This window comes from Patella vulgata, chromosome 2 (genome assembly GCF_932274485.2).
Source record: "Patella vulgata chromosome 2, xgPatVulg1.2, whole genome shotgun sequence".
Lineage (NCBI taxonomy): Eukaryota > Metazoa > Mollusca > Gastropoda > Patellidae > Patella > Patella vulgata.
In genome coordinates, this window is record NC_065880.2 from 34,952,251 (window position 1) to 34,973,290 (window position 21,040).

The 21,040-nt window shown below is 32.3% G+C and overlaps 1 protein-coding gene across 23 annotated transcripts in view; it reads left to right on the forward strand.

The window, feature by feature from the left end:
• Positions 1 to 18,755, forward strand: part of LOC126809600 (collagen alpha-1(XXIII) chain) — a 114,123-nt gene extending 95,368 nt beyond the window's left edge. For all 23 annotated transcript variants that reach the window (XM_050534238.2, XM_050534249.2, XM_050534246.2 and 20 more), the window contains one exon: positions 14,704 to 18,755. In XM_050534238.2, the coding sequence (XP_050390195.1) occupies positions 14,704 to 14,712 (9 nt within the window). In that variant the 3' untranslated portion in view covers positions 14,713 to 18,755. The remainder of the gene's footprint in view (positions 1 to 14,703) is intronic.
• Positions 18,756 to 21,040: the final 2,285 nt, after the last annotated feature.

Below are 21,040 nucleotides of genomic sequence, written 5' to 3' on the forward strand. Positions count from 1 at the left end.
GGTGTGAAATTGTTATCAGCGGCGCTACGAAAATCTATGAAGCCAATTTGAAATATTTAAATGTGGGATTTTAAGAGGTGAAATAGTTTCAAATCATAAAAATTTAGAGCATTGTGTTTTAAAGTGACTTTTTGATAGAGTTCCTCTACGGGTGCAGTCCAAACGATTCGATATACATTTCCTTCAGAAGAATATTATGGTACTAATTTCCCAGAATACAGGAGTAAAATGATGTGTTCATGCAAAATGCATCATAAAAGTCAAACATGATTGAAATACGATTTGTAAATGACAATCCATTATCAGAGTAGCCAACCGTATCTCATTTTCCGGTAGCCATTGTATGGTGCCTTTCTTTCTCCATGTGGATTTGACTTACTCTGAAATAGACCGTAAAAATGAAATATGAAAAAATATCTTAATATACATTAGAATTGACAGTAGAAATAAATTTGACCTAATTAATTTTGTTGGTAACCATCTAAATCGAATAACAAGATTGAAAAGGGGCATCTAACTATCTTTGTGTATTAATAATAATATGGCAAGGTGGAAGCGGGCGTAAAACCCCACGAATGAACGAAAAAAGTTACGGGCGAACCTTTCGGCAAACGTTTCTCCACACCATCTTAATGGATCTATGGCATGATACAGCATTTTAAAATTCACTCTAAAATATTCCAATCACAAATGTCTATAACAATGCAAGACGATAATTCGTAGATTATAATTAGGCCAGTCATACGTTAATTGGACCGTCAATAAACACTTGTCAACTGATGGTGTGTATAGTCAGTGATATATTGTATAGGTAGTGATATATTGTATAGATAATGTGTATAACTATGTGTAGTCTTGGTGAAGTCCCCTACCAATCAACCGGATTAACGGTGTAATTGAAAAATTGAAAAGAGTTTTTGAGTGTCCGATACTTAAACAAATAATATGTTGAATAATTTTAACCGGATTGATGTGAACTTGCCGTAATGTGTATATAGTAACCACTGGCTATAAGTACATAAAATCTAGTTTTATCACCTTATGTGGTCTTTAACATTATTGAGATATCTTATGATTTTCAATTTGTAAAAATTCCTTTTCATTTCAAAACTACTTGTTGTAAATATGGTATATGTGACATTTTGGTGACATGTAATCTTTGAATGTGGAAGGATTCGGTAATTACTTTCTTCAACCATCTCTATATAAGCATCAGTGAAAGCTATTTGAATGTAAGGTGTTTATGGCCAGTTATTTTTAGCATTCTATTCTATAGTAAAGTTTATTGTATTAACTATTGTGAAATATAAATTTGAAATAATATGAGCAAGGACATGTATATTTTAACAATGCATATTATGTGCATATGAATAACAAAAAAATATATTGTAATATTAACTATGAGTAAAAGTACATGTATATTTATTTAATGCATGTCTGCAATAATAAATTGTCATCAGTATCACATGAGTAGGACTTGGGTATTTTAGTCCACTATGTCGCATGTTAGAGGAAACCTGTTACATTTACAATAATGTTTTTCCTTGAAATACATCACATGCTATTAACATTTATATATATTATCTGTAGTTTATTTCTGAAGTGAAATATTTATTTTTCTTTGCTGTTTGTAATACATATATATTATTATTATGGCTGGAGCACGTTGAAGATTTTAATGGGTTAAATAATTAATTAAATGTGCACAAAATGAAAATAAATATTTTTGTATGTGCACCTTTTGAAATTTAAGTTGTAAGTCAGATCACTGAATCCTTAGATTGCTATACTGGTCTAAGCTATTCTAAGACGTTTTGTTTATGAATTAATCGTGGAGTTATTGCTCTTTGCACTAGTTTTTTCTTCCAAACTAGCTAGGAAAGGATAAATCTTATTGAAAATCAGTATTGCATTTCAAATTATTTTTCGAAACCAGGTTCCAACCTCCCAAAGTATGAACACTGTTGACTGATCCATGTGTACATTATTTGCAGCACAATTGTCCCAGTCATCTGAGCTTTGTAAAGTGTCACATTATCTGAAAGTTCTGTTGATTGTTCAGGATTGTTCAACTCGTCAACACTTTATAGATAGAGCTTAAATAATACAAATGTTGGTAGACACATGTTTTGTTCAACAACTGTTTTTAAGATGCAACCACAGCAGCTAAATCATCCGAGCAGTCGACAAGGGTTGTCACATATTTATGCTTTTGTAGGTAATCGTTTACACGACACTGATATCAATTTCATACAGATCAAATGTTCACAAGCTTCAACAAAGTGAAACAAGGGTCATAACTGAAGAAGTTATTATCAAAAATTGCTTAAATTCAATAGGCTTCTTCGTTTTACTAATCTCAATAATGCATTTAAATTTAATACAGAACGGATGATAACCTTTGTTATTAGAGTCTTCACTAGGGGTTCAACAAAGTGAAACAAGGACCATAACTCTGGAAGTAATTACTGGAAATTGCTGAAATTCAATAGACTTTCTTCGTTTTACTAATCTAAATAATGCATATAAATATCATACAGATCAGAGGATAACTTTAGTCGTTACAGAGTTCATAATGTTCAACAAAGTGAAACAAGGATCATAACTCTAGAAGTAATCAACGGAAATTGTTGAAATTAAAGCGGAAATTTAAAATTTTTAAGTTATATTTTTAAAATTTATTAAAATAAAGCCTTAAAATAGATGGTATCCATAAACAGTCCTACCTTGTTAAAGAATAATCCTATTAATCCTATAATTCACTATTGCCAGTTGAGAAATTGGCAAAAATATCATTTTCCTCTTCAAATTCAAACGTTGAGGAAATGGCTGACCATTGTTTTCAATAGGAAAACAAGGGAGGTAATTGTGTTGTTATTTCCTGTGTAAATGAGATTTAAGTGTGAGAATGACACCTATGATCGTATAATAGTGAGTTGATAACCTATTGAGCAAAAGACAGAAATAATTATGTTTCGACTTTCTTAGAAAATATGAAATTCTCGCTTTAAGTTTAATACAGATCAGATGAAATTAAATAGGCTACTTCATCACACTAATGTAAACAATATAATTAAATTTCAATCTGATCAGATAATAAATGTAGTCTGTAGATTGTTCACTAGAAATTGTGGACGGACGGACCAAGGCGATGTAGTTACTGCAATGTACATGAAGGGAAATTTTTCAGGTTTTGGTAATGCCTAAGTTTACCAAAGTCCAGAAATAACCTAGTTAATGTTAAGTGAAGGTTAAAGATTATTATCTCACTCCAATTTTATTACATTCTTGTGAAAAATTGTTACTGGGTAACTTCATTTTAACATGCCAAGTAGGTTAATTATGTCCATCTGTCCTTTGCACTTTCTGGAACAGTATAATTCTGCTTCTAATTGAGGTAGTATGTTCTAACTTAGTGTAGATGTTTGTATTGTGAATTTTTTGACGGAGTGCGATGATGAGCATTTTTTATATGCCCACATGGAAATGTGGTCGTATATGGCCGTCGCTCCCGTCCGTCCATCGTCCACAATTTTTTGTGAACACTTCTATTATCCGATATTTTTTAAATTTATATACGTTGTATATGATAGTGAGACAGAGAAGCCAATTTTTGTTAATTACTTCTAGAGTTATAGCCCTTGTTTTACTTTGTTGAACCTTGTGAACACTCTATTGACATGATCTGTATGGAATTTATATGCATCATTTAGATTAGTGAAACTAAAAGAAGCCTATTGAATTTCAGTAATTTCTGTTAATTTCTTCTAGAGTTATGGCCCTTGTTTAACTTTGTTGAACTATGTTATCATCTGATCTGTATGAAATTTATATGATAGATTTAAATTAGTAAAACAAAGAACCCTATTGAACTTCAGCAATCTCCGTAAATTGCTTATAGAGTTCACGGTCTAACGACAAAAGTTATCATCCAATCTGTATTAAATTTATATACATTAATCAAATTAGTGAAACAAAAAAAATCCTATTGAATTTCAGCAATTTCCGTAAATGGCTTCTAGAGTTATAGCCCTTGTTTCACTGTGTGAATGCTAATGACAAAGGTTATTATCCGATCTGTATGAAATTTATATGCATCTTTTAAATTGGTGAAACGTAGAAGCCTATTGAAATTCATTAATTTCCGTTAAATACTTCTAGACATATGGCCCTTATTTCACTTTTTAGAACATTGTGAACGCTCTAACAACTTAAGTTATCATCTGAAATTTATATGCATGAATTTTTGCAATCTCTGTTAATTACTTCTAGAGTGGTGATCATTGTTTCACTTTGTAGAACATTGAGAATGCTTTTTTGACAAAAGTATGTGACAACCCTTGTCAACTGCATGTTTGCATGTTTTGCTGCCTGGCAACCTATCTTTACTCAGGCTAAGCAGAGATAAGCAATATGATTGACCAAGACTTAAAATACAACAAGTCTGCTTCTAATTGAAAGGGAGTGATGGAACCTGTGCATAATTTCATTTCAATAAATCTTTTCTTTGATAATGAGCATTGTCCGCTTAGGTTAAGCAGAGTGATAAACAATTGATTGTAGGATGCTTCATAAAAAGATAAATGTTCAAGTAAATAATGAGTGTCATATATTTTGGGAAAGAGGCAGGGACACCACCCTTAATGTGAGACACTACAGCATCAGTGTCTGCCTTTCCTTTAATTTGTTTTATACTGTGTAATGACTCTAGTCAACTAATTTTAATTAGTACACCTTAAATTACCATTAAAAAACAAAAAAGAAAGCTTTCACATCCATCTGTGATATAAATACTTGAAAACAAATTGATGGAGAACAGTTAGGAATAGGAATTAAAAATGTGCTGGTTCAACAAGATAAAACATGGTTGTGCAATATCTCTTAATGACTGACATTGTAATTAACTTGTAATTAATTATTACTCCGTGGGTTTTAGGTATACATGTCAGACAGAATGTTTAATTTGTTTTAATTGTTCAACACGAGGTCCAATTTAAAAAGATATTTATCAAACACTTTTAATGGGTAACTGTAGTTTTGAGGTTAGGGTTTATTTGATTTCAATTTTCACTTCATTTAGCAGGAAACTATGTGGGTTTACAAAAGCCCTTATTGTTAAATTTTGCAAGCCTTGGGCAAGGTGTCTGGAGATGTACATTAGCCAAGTTTTATTTTATTCTTTATACAGTTGATTAAATCATGTCAATTACTATGCTTTTATAGCCACTAGCCATTTATTATCATCAAAGACAGAATTTTTGGTTATGGTTAATTTGATGGTTCAGCAATCCAACTATCTGACAACTGTCAAAATAATGAATGAGGTTCTTCACATGGTCATATTATTTGAAATTGTTTAGGGTACAAAAATTAAATTACTTTATGAAGTTTAATGTGTTGACTTGATGTGTGACGTGGGTATCTGTCGACATTAAAACAATTGGTTCTAAGATGGTGCCAATGTTGAAACATAAAGCCCGTTCAGATGCGAAAATTAAACTTGTTCAAACAAAAATGGGGATCCTTAATAAGCCAGTTTAAAAAAAACAGCTCTCTGCCTATATTCAAGAAGCGTTTCTTAAAAGCTATCTTGTGTTGGCCGTTTTGCAAGGGTCTGCTTAAAAACACCGGTTCCAGCTTCCACGCACAATTAAGTTATCTTCCTGGCAAAATATGCCCATGCATAATTAACTAGATCAAAATAGTTAAACTGGGTTGGCTTATATATTACGTGTGAAGCAACACTATCTTGTCTTTAAAACCCTGGCGAATTTAAACTAGATTAAATAAAAGAGTCTGAACGGGCTATTTGGTTAAGTATTTTGAAACGAAAATGTTATCAGCTTAGATGTTGTTTCTTTCACTAATCAAAAATAATACATCAAATTAATCCAATTCAACGTTTTTCTTTAATCTAAATCAAAGAGCTTCAGCACCTTTAAAGCCTCTGTGGATCAATCTCATTTTGGGGAAAATATCAATGCTAAAATGTACTCAAATTGATTACTTAACATTTAATTAAGGAAACAAAATCAATGGTAGATATCTCCCAGGTTGGATTCAGTTGGATGAAAAACATGCCCATCAAAAGATTCAGGGAAACCCATAGGAGGCGCGGGCTTGTGTTGATAATATCCTAAGTATGGTCTGCAGTGGATACCAAATGCTGACAAATTTTCATATCATCATATCTTTGTAAATAATGAAAGGATTATTGGATTGATATTCCTTTTAGAGATTGAACTTTTGGTCAATAACCAATCAAATTAGTACATTAAGGTGCAATAATTAGTACCTGTACTACATGTACTATGCACAAACTAGAAGACAATCAGTTTAAACTTTAGGTATGCTAAATAAACACAACAGCCAATGTTCAGAGTTACTAGTAACCTTATAAATATGGATTAAAATAGCAGATCAAATTCATTGTTATTGTAAAATTCATTCCTACTAATCAATAAAGTATACCGGTATTAATAATTTCATGTAATGAAAATAATTGGCGCAAAATATATATAGATGTGATCTATTATATAATTTACTAAGTTAACTATGACCATCTGAAAAAACAGAACTGACACAGTTTCAGAACAATTCTTCTATAATAATATAGACTATAGAATGAAAACATATTTTTAGTATTTATTTTCGAGAGCACTTTTAAATTTACAGAAATAAGAAGTTTGATACAGATCACTTCCTAATCAATACTAAAATGTACTCAAATTCATTATTTTACATGCAAGAAAGTAAAATCAAAATATCAACAATTTGATACACGCAGATTAAAAAGAGGCCCCACATGAGTTCAGCAAAAGTTATAGGTGGTGCTGACTTGTATTGACTATATCCTCTGTATTGTCTTTAGAAGAGTGAGTTAAGTTTTCTAGTGTCACTGCAAAAGATCATATCTTTTTGACTAGGGAACTGGGCAAAAAAAGCAAGCTGTGTAGAAATTAAAGACACTGTGTTAAGTTATAAGACAGAAAAATAATCTCAAACAAGCATTGGCTGGGAATTTAGTTCCTAACCTTAATGCTTGTTTTTCAGATTAGAAATACAATTAAAAAAGAAATGACAATTTTCAGCTTAAAAACTTGAATAAATTTACCTGTATTTGTTGTGTTTTAAGATTAAATTCTGTGAAATACATAAGTTTATGGTAAGGTAGCCGGTCAGTTTCATAGCTAGTCAGTCAGTCAAGACTGACCAAAATGACCGTAAGGACAAATGAAATGAAATGAAATGGAGTTTAACGTCCTACTGTTCTGCTCCGAACTGGGCTAATGAAGACTGGCATACACCATACAGTGTGCTATGAGGGAATTTTTGCCCGAACAGCGGCACTACGGCCTACTCTTATATCGAATTCCAACTGTCAAGGGATCTTTTACGTGCATGCCAGTGTTTACACGGGACCTCTGTTTTTCATACCATCCGAACAACTAGACAGCTGTCCTTGTCAGGCCCTCCGTCTTGCATCACTCACAAGGGAGAACCACGCCGAGAGGTGAATAGTCTGTGATAAAGATGGTTATTGTGTCACTCATTGCCATTTAATTACAAGGTGATAAAAATACAAATAACCGGGTTCATTAACCTTAATTCACCTCGGTCAGTCAATCATTAACTGGTCATTAATTATATAAGAATATATTGGTTATTATCGGGTTATTTTCGTATTTATCTCATATGATTTATCTTTATGTGGAATCTCTGCTAATTACACAACACAGATATAATAAAAGTTTAATATATATTATAGATTTTTAGTAGACTTCCTGGTCTCACAAATATAAACAATGTGTATAATTTTCAAATCAATCGAATAGCCTCCACAAGATTTTTCAAATTGATCAAGATTGATAACTTTACAGTAATTATCATAAATCGTTGATAAGTTCCACAATTTGAATATCAGTAACAGTTCCAGGAATGGTTATTTATAGCAATGTGAACAGGGTAAATTTCTTGAACTTTATCACAGTCTGCTGTAAAGGTACCCAGAACAGAATACTTATCATGGCCATTTATAAACATAGCTTTAGTGTAGAATCCAATACTCGGTTGTATATTCATTTTACAAACTGCTTCCATGGCATTAGTAATTGAACTTGACATACACAGGACATGTACCATGGAGAGAGAAAGTAATGGAGCCGAGAGTCCTCTAAACACAAACTAGGTAATTTCTGGTTCAATTTTATTTAAATAATTCGTTTGCACGTATTGGTCTTTAGCTGTGGTAGGAAGCCGGAGGACTCGGAGAAAACCCACAAGGTTGGACAGGCGACCTTACTCCTTGTCACATACAAGCGGGAAATCGAAACTATGCTGCTTGACTTAATGACCGACCATGATCTAACCCCCGTTTTTCTCTCTCTCTTTTTACCATGATATATAACTGCCAGTCAGACATTTGACTCTTTCAACTTTAACAAAACACTTTAAAGACTTGCTTATATTGAATGTACATTATGTATCTCTACATGTAGCCTATGCAATTTTACATGTAAATTTGCATGTAGCCTATGTAATTTACATGGAACTTTACATGTAGCCTATGTAACTTTACATGTAAGTAACTTTACATGAGACTGGTCAAAGATGTATCCCTGTCTACAACAAAATTATCAGAAGCATAAACTCAGAGATTTTAATAGATGGTAAATGGTAACATACCCAGAAAATAATTAATAAACACTGTGCAGACTTCCAACTTCCAGATACCACTGGCTATCAATATGGACATATGGTTTGGGTCAGTTAATGCTATTAGAACAAAATGTCAGAAATGATAAGTATTCTCATTTTTATTGGTGGTAAATGATGGTTCTTTTGACATATGTATGTTTCTGGGTGCTTTGGCAATTAAGGCTCTAATCAAAAATACATTGTTCAAGATCAGCTGGTTGCTGTCTTATAGTCTTTGACAGGAACCTTGGTTCGAATTTAGTGCACCATTATAAATCATTGATCATTTTTGTTGTAAGAAAAACAAGTGTTCCACACAATTATCCAAACATATAATTAACATTAAGATGAAAGAGTATCATTTGTTCTTTGACAAGATAAATCAGACAAAGTTCAGATATAAAATGTTCAAGGAGTTGTAGCATTCTAAATTTGTTTATTTATAAGATTTTAAACCTCTTGTATTTATTGCTTAACTCCAGGCGAAAGTAATAATGATCCTCTTAGGTCAAGATATTAAAATGGCTGGAGATTTACTTAGGTTATCTCTGGACTTCTAGTGGTTTCACAAGTGATCTAAATCTTTTGATGAAAAGTAGTGACCAGTATGAGCATTAAATGCTGAGTGTGCAGAAATCCTGTTATATAATCCCACTGCCCACTAGTGATAATGTCCACCCATATTGTCCAGTTACTGAGGGATATCTTATAGTTAATGCATGTTACTATCTAACACAAAGGCTCTTGTCTTGTTTGTGGTTCAACTTGGGGGTCAGATTTTTAGGTCAGGGGTCAATTGCTTATGTTACTAGGGGGAATTTTCAGCTGACTAGCTAGTTTTTGCAATGCATATTTCTGCAATAAAGACCGGTATTATAGGAATATTTTTCCTTTTCTTTATATCTGCACATAGAAATAGCAGAAATCTTTGGCTAAGGGCAGAAGAAGCGTCTATTTTGCACGAAATTTTACACATTAAAAAACAAGTACCATTTTCTAATAATAGTATTTTATCACACAGCATGCAGGTTGTATTTCAGTTGACTTATCTCAGTGATGAAAATGTCAATTGAAGAAATTCAGAGGCTTAAAAAGATATTCGCCTGGTTGTAATTGACCAGATCTATTTGACAAGCTCAGGAAGAGAAAAAGCACTTCATATTGTTTTATGTCCTTTGTGAATGAGATCGTAGTTGTTTGATCATGAATAGATGCTAAATTTGATGGATTTCTGATTGCCAAACTCATACTAACTTGACAGTTATTGGATTAATTTATGTACTGAAAGAACTTGATAAAACCAAATTTAAGAAGTTTGTGTCAAAATTTTTGGCTGACTATTTGCTGCAATTAATTTGCTTTAACTATCCAATTAATTTTTCTTGCTTTCACCCAAATTTTCCAAAATGTTTTGCCTGAATTTGGAAAGACAGTAGGCATTATTACCTGTGACATCTTACATTTTATAATATAATAATAAGTTGATCGGTCATTCACCATACCTGACCTCCCATTTGGATCAAATTATTTTGAAGGTAGAAAAAAAAAAAATTGTGCTTGATCAAATAATACTTACTTTTTAGCCAACCCTAGATAAGGCCTAGATATCACCTTTGAACACATGATTAGAACTAAGACAAATAAAGTACACGGTATATTTAGGCAATTTGCCAATAACATGTATATTACTATACTGTCACTTTATCCATTTTATTGATTATGCTAAAATAAAATATCAATGAACTATTACAAAATTCTCTTTTTTATGCCAATTACAAGAGTTGGACTTATCCCAAGAGAATAGCAATATTCACCTATTGTAGAATAAATTGATATTTTTTTAATATATAATTTTGAATAACTTCATTAAATTTACATACAGTGTGACTTTCTCTGTTTATGTTAGTGTTCAGAATGGATCTGTGATGGTAAATTTGTATAATTTTTCTAAAGAGTTATAAAAAAAAATTCATAATTCTCCTTTGTCACTCCAACAATCTTTTCAAGTGTGCGTTTAAGTTGAACATTGGCATTAAAGGTGCAGACTAAATGATGGGTTATATAAGATCTTAAAACAAGTTATGGAAAAGTTGATAATATATACCTGGGTGTCACATTTATAGTAAATATTTTACATTTGATTTGTACAGGTATGTTTTGACTAATTATGAATTTGATGGTTCACTTTCAGAATTTTTTGTATGTGGCCATCTCCAAGTTCTGTCATGGCATCTGCCTCTGAGAAACCTTGAAATATTGCAGTGCAAAAACTGTGAATCTCTATAATGCCAGCACAGAAATATTTTTTCCATTTGATATCAATAACTAATGTTGAACTCTGTAGGATTATGTTGGTGTTGAACCATTATAAGATAATATAATAAATGTTTATTTAAGTTGATGTAGAGAGAGATAGTGTATCAAAACTGACACCTGTCTGTCTGTAGGTAGATATCCATGACTGGCCAGCCAAACATTATCAATTTGCTTATAACAACTTGTGACCTTCAACTTTGCATGCCCCACAATTGGCCCACCACTCATACCAATTACTGCTTTTATTTATCAGCATTAAAACTGATACTGCCCAAGGTGACTGGTACATAAAACATAAAATATATCTGTGAAGGCCAAAGATGAAAAAAAAAATAACAACAACATTGCCTGGAGAAAATTTATTTTTTATGGCCCATTGCCATATAATTTCATCTACAGGCCAATGTTTTACTCATGACAATCCTTGGTCACATTGTTCTGTACATACAGTTAAAGGAGACAAAACATCATAGTTAACAAACTTTTTCAAAAGTGCAAGATTGGTCGAGTGGTCAAATATGTGCACTTTAGGTCATAACGTCTGTCGTTAAGCCAACTGATGTGGTTTCAATCCCATGGTCGCCTGTCCAACCTCTTAGGTTTTCTCTGGGCCTCCAGTTTTTTCCCACTGCTAAAGACCCCTACCTGCAAGCAAATTATCTCTCACTCTGTGTGTGTGTGTGTGTGTGTGTTTATGCACACTCTTACAAGAGAATAAATCTAGAGAATTACCAAAAAAATATCTTATTGTTGAAAAAAGAAATATCTTATTGTTGAAAAAAAAGTATCTTATTGTTGCTTTAGATATCCTTCACAATGAAGCATAAACAGGTAATTATAATCTTTAATGCGAGATATGATCTTTAATGTGAGATATGATCAATAACAACATGATAAAGGATTACAGTTAATAAATAGGTCTTGTTTTTTAATTCAGCTAGTAACTGCTGGTTACTTACTTGCTGCATGCTGCAGCAAAGACACATAAAACTGCACAGATAAACCGTGTATATAAACCTGTCCACTGAGTCTAGACCTAACCTAGCTGTATCATCCTGTAAATCAGCTGACTTGTTAATTACCATCCCAGATATATAAATGGCATGATATTAGATTAGTAAATGTCCTGATCATAAAATTGTTTAAAGTGTTATTTTTTTTTACCTACAGTTATAACATGGTATATAACTCCAGCTGTAGTCTCAATAAAATACTTGTATTCATGATTTGCTAAGGCAAAACTTACCAGAGTTTACTTCTACATTTTAAACATATGTTTATGATAATGAAGCTCTAAATGGAAGGTTAGCTCTCATTTCAGCAATAAATTTGAGTTCACGCATACTGTTCATACAATTATATTTTATAAGCTAGTTTAAAATGCTGGAATTCTTAAACATGCATTATGCAAGAGCTAAATCTGCCTATTGCAGGTCTTTTTTAGGCCTGAAATGTTATCTAAACTATTAATTAGACATTAATTAACCTATCCAGACCATAATCAACTCTAGATGGCATCGCTAGCCTGTGATCTTTAGTGGATTATGAGTCGATTTACTGCATAACTTTCCTTCGTGATTTAACGATTAAATTGATAATCGAGACTATGCTGTTTATCATACTGACTATAGTAATGATGATCAAGGCTAGCCGGAAATTTCAACCGCTTAGTTCTCGTTTCATAGTGGATCAATTTGAATGAAATTTTCAGCAAATTGCCTTTACATTATCTAGTTTTTAACTATTATAGTGAGAACTACCAACTCGTTATCGAATTTCCCATAATGTATCTTTAAGCTAGGAGAGTGTAGCATTTACATTCGACTAGAGGCGAAACGACTTTAATTGTTCTGTTGCGATTGTCACTGTCAGAGGCGTTAGTTATGCGCACTTATATTGTACTTGAAAACATAAATTAACAAATGTGCATGCTCAAAGCTAGCTGAAACTGTCAATTTTAAGTCAACCAGTTTAGGCAACCAAGACTGGTGGCCAAGTTAGGTAGCTTGGCAAAAAAAAACCCCAACTACTGGAAGAAAGGATCGAGCTAGTGATTTTAACCAGCTTAACTTAATCATCATAATGGCATATTAAAAAAAAAAGAAGTTTCTGCTTGAGGTGTTTTTTTCCATGACAGAAATCGAACACATCTACCCATAAAAACATTTGAGAATATTTTAATGTCTTTGGCATGTTCATTGATTTTATTGATTTTTAAACTAAAAATATTTCTTCTGATACGGATACTGAATACCGGGTAATGCATTTATTTGCCATATATATAAGTTTATTACTGCTATTGATCTTTTAGATCCATTTGAATGCATTTGTGTTTTAATGGTCTGAAGTTAAAGTGCTCTGACTGTTAATCTTCTTTTTTCAAATTTATGATTTATGATGCATGACTTTAAAAATTTGTATTAGATTTGAGGTTGTGATGATTTGTGATTGATAGCTGTGATTAAATTTCAATTTTTATTCTGTTAAATGTTGCATGAAGATAATAATCCACAACCTTGTTAAGGTCCCTGAGCCTCTCGTTAACCAGATGTTTGTTGTGATATGCTTTTACCCTGCCTTTCAGGGGTGGGTGGCTGGGGGGGGGGGGGGGAAACAGGAGACTATTGAAATGGGGATGCTGTCTTGTCAATCCCTCTGCTCAATAACTTCTAATTGAGGTAGAATGTTCAAACTTGGTTCAGATGTTTATTATTTGAATGCACCGAGTTAATGATGAGCATTTTCTGCTTAAGACATTGGAACACAATGTCCAAACTTTCTGCTTAGGTTAAGCAAGTTGATATGTTGATGCATTGGAACATAATAAATCTGATTCCTATCGAGTGAGAGTAATGAAACTTGGTGTATAGTTTCATTACATCACTACCTTGGCTAAGTTTGTTAATGAGCATTTTCTGTTTGGGTTCAACAGAATGATATGCAGTTTGATTGTTCAATGCTTTAAATAAAGATAAATGTGCACGTAACTAATGAGTGTCATTAATTATTTTGGGATTAAAGCTTCACTATTGTCAGTTTTATTTTGCAGAAATCCATTTTTTTCTTGCAAGATGTTTTTTTATATGAATATTAAAGAAAATCAATGTTATTTAATTAAGACTATTATGATGTTCCCTGTTACAATAAGCTAAACAGAGATAACCAATTTAATTGTTTGAGAATTCGAAACACTATAACTCATCGTATAATTGAGGTACAATATCCCTTGCATGTGTGTGTTGGTAGACCTACGTTAGGAAAGGTCTTGTCTGAGTTCGATAAAAAGCATTGTCGGCTTAAAACATGACAACTTTTATTATAATTGGTAGTTCAATAATGAGATTTTACTGCTTAGGTTATAGGACAATATTGGTGTCCGTCATTATCACATATGTGATCACATATGTGATAATGACCGACACCAATATTGTACTTTAAGCTGAGTGAAGAGCTTAGTAATGATGATCGAGGCTAGGCCGAAAATTCAATTGCTAAATTCTTGGTTCAGCAAATACCCTTTACATTATCTAGTTTTTAACTATTATAGTGAGAACTTCCAGCTTTTTTATCTAATCTCCCATAATGTATCTTTAAATGAATGTCATTTATTTATTTTAAGATTAAGGTGGGGGCCACAGCCTCTTGTTTAAATTTAAAGTGTATTATAATAAATATCTTTATTAATTTCAGTGGCAGTGAGTGTGAAATGAGGACAGCAAGATTAAATAAGAAGATGACACATCAGGATATTTTGTCCACTCCTATTGATGTATTGAGTGATGGGAAGAAAGTTTAAATCAAATCAACTGTCTATGTGGTGTGTGAAAGGGGGATTATAAGATTATATGACGAATGTATGGTTGTGAATGTAAATATCTGTCTTTAAAATTCCAAGAAAATTGCCATTTTTGTCTCAGTATCTGTAACCCCAGTAATGACAGTACTCATTGACTGTGTATAAGAGTAATTTCATATGCCAGTATACAGCTTCAGCACTTTATAAATGGTATCCACAAATTTATTTTCTATGATATCTAGAGAAAGGCATTTTTATTTTTTTTATTTTGAGATTTTCAAATGAAACTTCAAATAGTACTGATCATAATTTTTGTTTAGTTTGGTTTGTATTCGATTTTGTTTCCAATACTGTTAAAGGAATGAAAAACTTTAATAATCAGTGCCAAGCATTAAAAATATTACTAAAATTACATTTTAAATCATCAATATTTTCGATGATTTAATATAGAATAAGTTGAAATTACTTGAATTCCAGTAAAAAAATTCTTATTGAATATTGAACCTACAGAAAATGAAATTAATAATTTTGTGTTAAATTCCTCAAGAAAATTCAATATAATCAGTAGCGGATTATCAGTGAGGTTGATGAGGCTGCAGCCTCATGCCCAACGATTTTGTAAAAAAAAGTTTTTTAGACTTGTCTGATACGATTAAAAACGCATAGACAATGAATGTTAGGGGGGTTGGGTTTAGGCCCAACGGGAATCAACATAGGCCCTGACCCGAAATTAATTAGGCCCACGCCATTTTAAATAGGCCCTCCAGCAACTGCCGCCTCAGGCCTTGGTGGAGCTTAATCCGCCACTGAATATAATATATATACATGTACATCAAATACTTGATATATTGTCCTATAAAAAACAGTGCAGTTTTCTTGGAATCGATGCCATTACAGAAATGTTTTCATGAACATCAGTTGTCTTCTCATATTTTCTGTTTTTGGTTCATTATAATGTATGTGTTAATATTTTATGTTATGTATATGTTCTAACAGAAGCATTAATTGTAGCATAATAACATCCTAACATAAATAATATTTATTTTTACCACTTTCATTTTGTCATAATGTCATACTCAGAAAGGGTAACCTTATCATATATACATGTATTAATTTTTATAACATCTAAATTTATAAGTTCTTTCTATTTGAGAAGAGATAAAAAAAATTAAAAAAGAGATTATAGCTATAAGGATTTAGACCTATGATGAATAAAACTAATAGTATTTGGTTCAAAATGTCTTTGTTTGAAAAGGCACACATATAAGTCAAATTCCAACCTCTCTCCAACTGATATAAGAGTAGAATGTTAAAATTATAGAGGTAAATGGTAGGCTAATTACAAATGTCATCCCTTTGACCTTACAAAACAACCCTGTATTTTTTGGTGACTCAAAATATAATGGCAATGCCAAAACAATCAAATTTTTGTATAAATTAATTGAAGTGTATCTTGTACTTTCGTAGCCAAAGTTGTACTATTTTATTTAGTACAAGATAATACTTGAATGTGTTAATTATATTTAATAGCTATATTTAAATTAAAAATGGCTATTTTATATGAAAAACATGTGTTATGCATTTATATGATATTACTATTTTCTTGTGTTACATACGTATAGCCAAGAATTATATATTTAAGGTGTATATGTTAATTGTGTAGAATTAGACTTATATATTGTAAATATCAGTGGTAAACTGCTTTTTAAAATCTTTATTCTTTGTACATCATTGTAAATATAGAAGAATGAAATGAAAGCTCTCTGATCTAGCATTAATAAACCACAGCAATACCTAATAATGTATGCAAAACCAATCGTAAAATTTCTAATTTTAAAAATATTAATATTTTTTTTTAAAAGTGATAAAAATCTTCACCTTCAATATGGATTATACATTTTAATAAGTTCTTACATGTTTCATAATTTGTTTTCTAATACAACAAATTGCCTTTTTTCATACACAAAATAAAATAAAAATTGTCTTTTATATGATAATTTTTCTACAGGTTTAAAATTTTTCATTTTATCATGTATATATATTGATATGTAACAAGATTGTAATAAGTTATTAATATATACATTAAAACTTTTCTAGTTTGTATCACATAAATAATAAATGTTGATCTCAGTTTTTTTCTGAGATTCTGTTTTGTCCATTTCCCCATTTTTTAAAAAAGTTTTATAGATTGATATACATCTGCCAATAATTTGTCTAAGGGTTCTTGCTTTGTGTAATTTTTTAATCAAATATTGGGTAATCCATTTATGAAGAGGTGTTTGGTAAATTCTTAAGTAGAAATAATTTTACGAAATTTGTGTCATTGCTAAAATATAGGAATTTCACAATGAATACACAAAGTACAGGATTTGTTTAAAGTTGTTTGATTGGTCACAAGATTAAAAGTAACCCTTTATCATATCCCCCATGAAATGGAAGCGCCACATGCATTAGTTTCCCTGTAAAAGGGTTGGGTGTGTACTTGTCAGTATGAATTCAGAAAACAAATTTTACAAATATCTGCTCTATTTATCCCATTATTACAAGAAGTTAATAAAAAATATTATATGCAAAATCAAACCTGCCTTCATCTAAATTTCTAGAATACCATTGACCAACCAAATAATTTTTAGTTTCAAAAATTGTCCTTGCTGTTGGAGGACATGACTGGCATAAATGGATGAAACAAGAACCCTTTTGTGCTATGCTTTCAGAATATACTATAACCCATTTAATTAAATGTGATTATTAGAAATAAGGATCATTATAAAACTAACATGTTCTCAATAAATTGAGAAATTAACTATGAAATGTCAGTGTCATTTTGTTTCCCTTTGCAATATATTACCTATGCAATTTCTTTTACTTGTGCCTTATTGATATATCAGAAAAATATTTCCGAATTTGTCCTTGAATTAACTTTTACTGATATTAGCTCAAAAAGAGTTTAGATCTTGAAAAAAAAATGTGAAATCAGTTTACAAAAACAAAAGCCAACAACTTTTTATTGCATACCAAGTAGATGTAAATCCTTCACCAAACACATGCAGGCCTACAATTGTATTTGTGGCAGGCAGATATTAAAATTTAACGAGTGGTCGTTTGCTAATGCAAACAATCGTTTGTGAACAATAAATGGACCTCTTCTTGATATGGTCTCGTAGCAACATGGACATTTAATTTGGCATTTACAGTACTGATCAAATGATTTATAGAGAGTAAATTAGTTCTTTTATTAACTTTATTTACACAAGTGTCGGAATCCGTACATCGCACCTGCACATATTGTGTGACGTATTGTCTGATTACACACAAAGCACGAACATGATGTCACATTACTGATCATTATGTCATCACCCGAGACGTGCTCTTCGGGGATTTGTTGACGTGCGGTCTTTTCCATAATTTTCGTTCATTTCTATCCCATATTAAAACTCACAATAGACAGTTCATCGTGTTTTCTTTCAAATTGTGAAGCTTTCAAGCGTTGTCACAGCTCTGCAAAATGTACATTTTCAATTAACGAAATTCGAATCTCATTGGTAAAAGTGAATAATCTAAAATGCAATTATTAATTTATAGAGGATATAAAATGTGTCAGACGCTTTTTCTATTATAGACTTAATCCGGTTGATTGTGCTCTTTAATTTAAGATCTTTAGCCGGTTTGTATAATGGCATGAATTACTCTGCTTTTATGCGTGCAAATTCAGGTACATTTCCTTTCAATTTCAATATCAATGCATGATCTATTAATTTGAAAGTACGTACTCGAAATGTATGTTAGTATATTGTAATATCTATTGTGTATAAATTTCTATGTAATATTTAGTGTTTAATACCTCAGCCTTGTCTGTGTATATTTGTTAGATATTATATACAGTCTCTTTAAGACTCATCGCATTGTTACTGTTAATACTGGAATAAACTGACATTTCGATAACAAATTTATCTGCTTCTTCGTTCAAAATGGTGGGCATGACAGGAAATCAATTATTTACAAACTTTTAATATTTTATTTACCAATTCTCCAGATCCCGAGCCTAAAAGGGTTTATCCCAGTTTGTCCCAGTCTTATAGTGGTAGTGGTGGTCTTGCTGTAGGGGTTCTTTAGCAGATTCGTCAAAGAATTGAATTGAAATGAAATGGGGTTTAATGTCCTACTCTTCTGTACCGACCGGGATAATAAAGACGGGCGTATGGCATACAGTGTGCTATGAGGGAAATTTACTCTTATTACAAATTCCATCTGTCAGCGGTTCTTATACGTGCACGCCAAAGTGTACGAGGGACCTCCGTTTTTGGTACCATCTGAACGACTAAACAACTCTAACTTGTCAGTGGTGCAGGACTGAGGGCCTGGCATGGAACCGTATCCCGTTCGCCAGGTACCAGCATACCGTTTCCCCAAAAAAGTCGAGGAAATCACCACCCTGACAAAATGTGATTTTCTTAATGTAAATACAATTGTTTGAAAATGACGTCTGAGTCTATGTCTGTCACTGCGGTTCTTCGGGTGAACAGTATATATACTTAGCATTTGACCACTGGTTATAGGATCGATTGTGCTTGAATTTACTTTTACGAGGTTGTTGATTTAACCTTTTAAAAGAAAGTCAGTGTTATCAATTGATTACTGTCTTAAAGATCTAGGTGTAGTAAATATATTTATTATATATATTAGATCACGTTCATGTAGAATGAATTTGATAGAGTATATCCGGGGGCTGTTGACCGATCACTTGCTCTTGTTATCTGGGATTAGAAATGAATCGCAATAAGTATATGCATTATCCTAATCTCTTTCAAGGTTGAACATGAAAAACGGGCTACTTGACTGAGATGGGCAATTTTACGTTCGATAAATAGTTTTTAAAAATTGTACAACCACCCATTACTGAGTTTACAGACTGACAACCGACGCTTCTGAGAGAGAGAGAGAGAGAGAGAGGGAGAGAGATGGGGTTTAACTCGACACAAACCAGGTCATTTCGGGACTAACATATGGTTCAATTTTATTTCAATAATTTGCTTGCGCGTAGGGGTATTTAGCAGTGGGAGGAAACCGAAGGACCCGGAGAAAACCCACGAAGTTGGACAGGCGACCCTACTCCTTGTCACGTACAACCGGGGATTCGAAACCACGCCAGTTGACTCAATGACAAACTTTATGATACAGCACGTGCTAACCATTCAGCCAGCACCCCCCCCCCCCCCGAAGCTTCTGAGAATTTGGATGATAATATAAAACATACAAAAAATGGAAGCGGGAATCTACATCGACAGGGTGATCCTTAAACGCCGTCTTGGCGATATATCTCTAGACTCATATATAGCTGGTTCATTGATCGGACCGCAACTGAAGAAGACGTACTGCTTTGTTAGACTACAAGATTAGCATTATAGGTAGTAAACTAGTATTTGATAAGGTGCTATCATCAATAAACCACCCCATCTGCTGTTCAGTCTGTTCAATTAAAACATTATCGACATTTTGAGCTTCTTTTATATTTCATTTAACCAATACTTAAAGCCGTTGTTGAAATTGTGAAAAGTGTCAAATTTTAGTTGTTCCTAATTACAGAGGAAGTATAGAAGCCACACCGCCTTATGTTAATCCCTTTAATCCAGGAGGGTTTATTTACAATAATTAGGATTACAGAGGCCACGGGGCTGTCATAAAAGTATTATTTTACAGTTTGATATTCTAATTGTTAACCCCGTGGACAAACACACGTGCATTAAGAACAATATGAGGGTAAATCCTATCATTTAGGGGATAAAATCAAATATTTATTGTTTATGAGCAGAGTCAAATGACACGTGTTCTATCATGTTCGTAACTGTTAAACCGAATTTGATTTATTGGGAACACAAAGACTGATGTTTTTCGAAATGTTGGTTTTGAAAAAAAAAAAAAAAATAATATATAAAAATATACATGTTTCTATATAGAAATAAATTAAAATGAAGCGATATTTCACTAAGAATTGTATTGTTATGATTTCGAGTATGGTTAGCCCAGCACCCCCTCACACGCCAAACACTTATCTTACAACGGTCACGATGAAACATACAACGCCCTCGCCGGTAATAAATAGAATAGTCAGATGACAGCTATATAGCAAATAGACCACAGAGAGAAACATGGGGTGGGGATACGAGTTAACTGCTGTATGTGAGAATTTTCGGACAATCTCTTCATCCTGAGATGGTTTATTAATATTGTTGT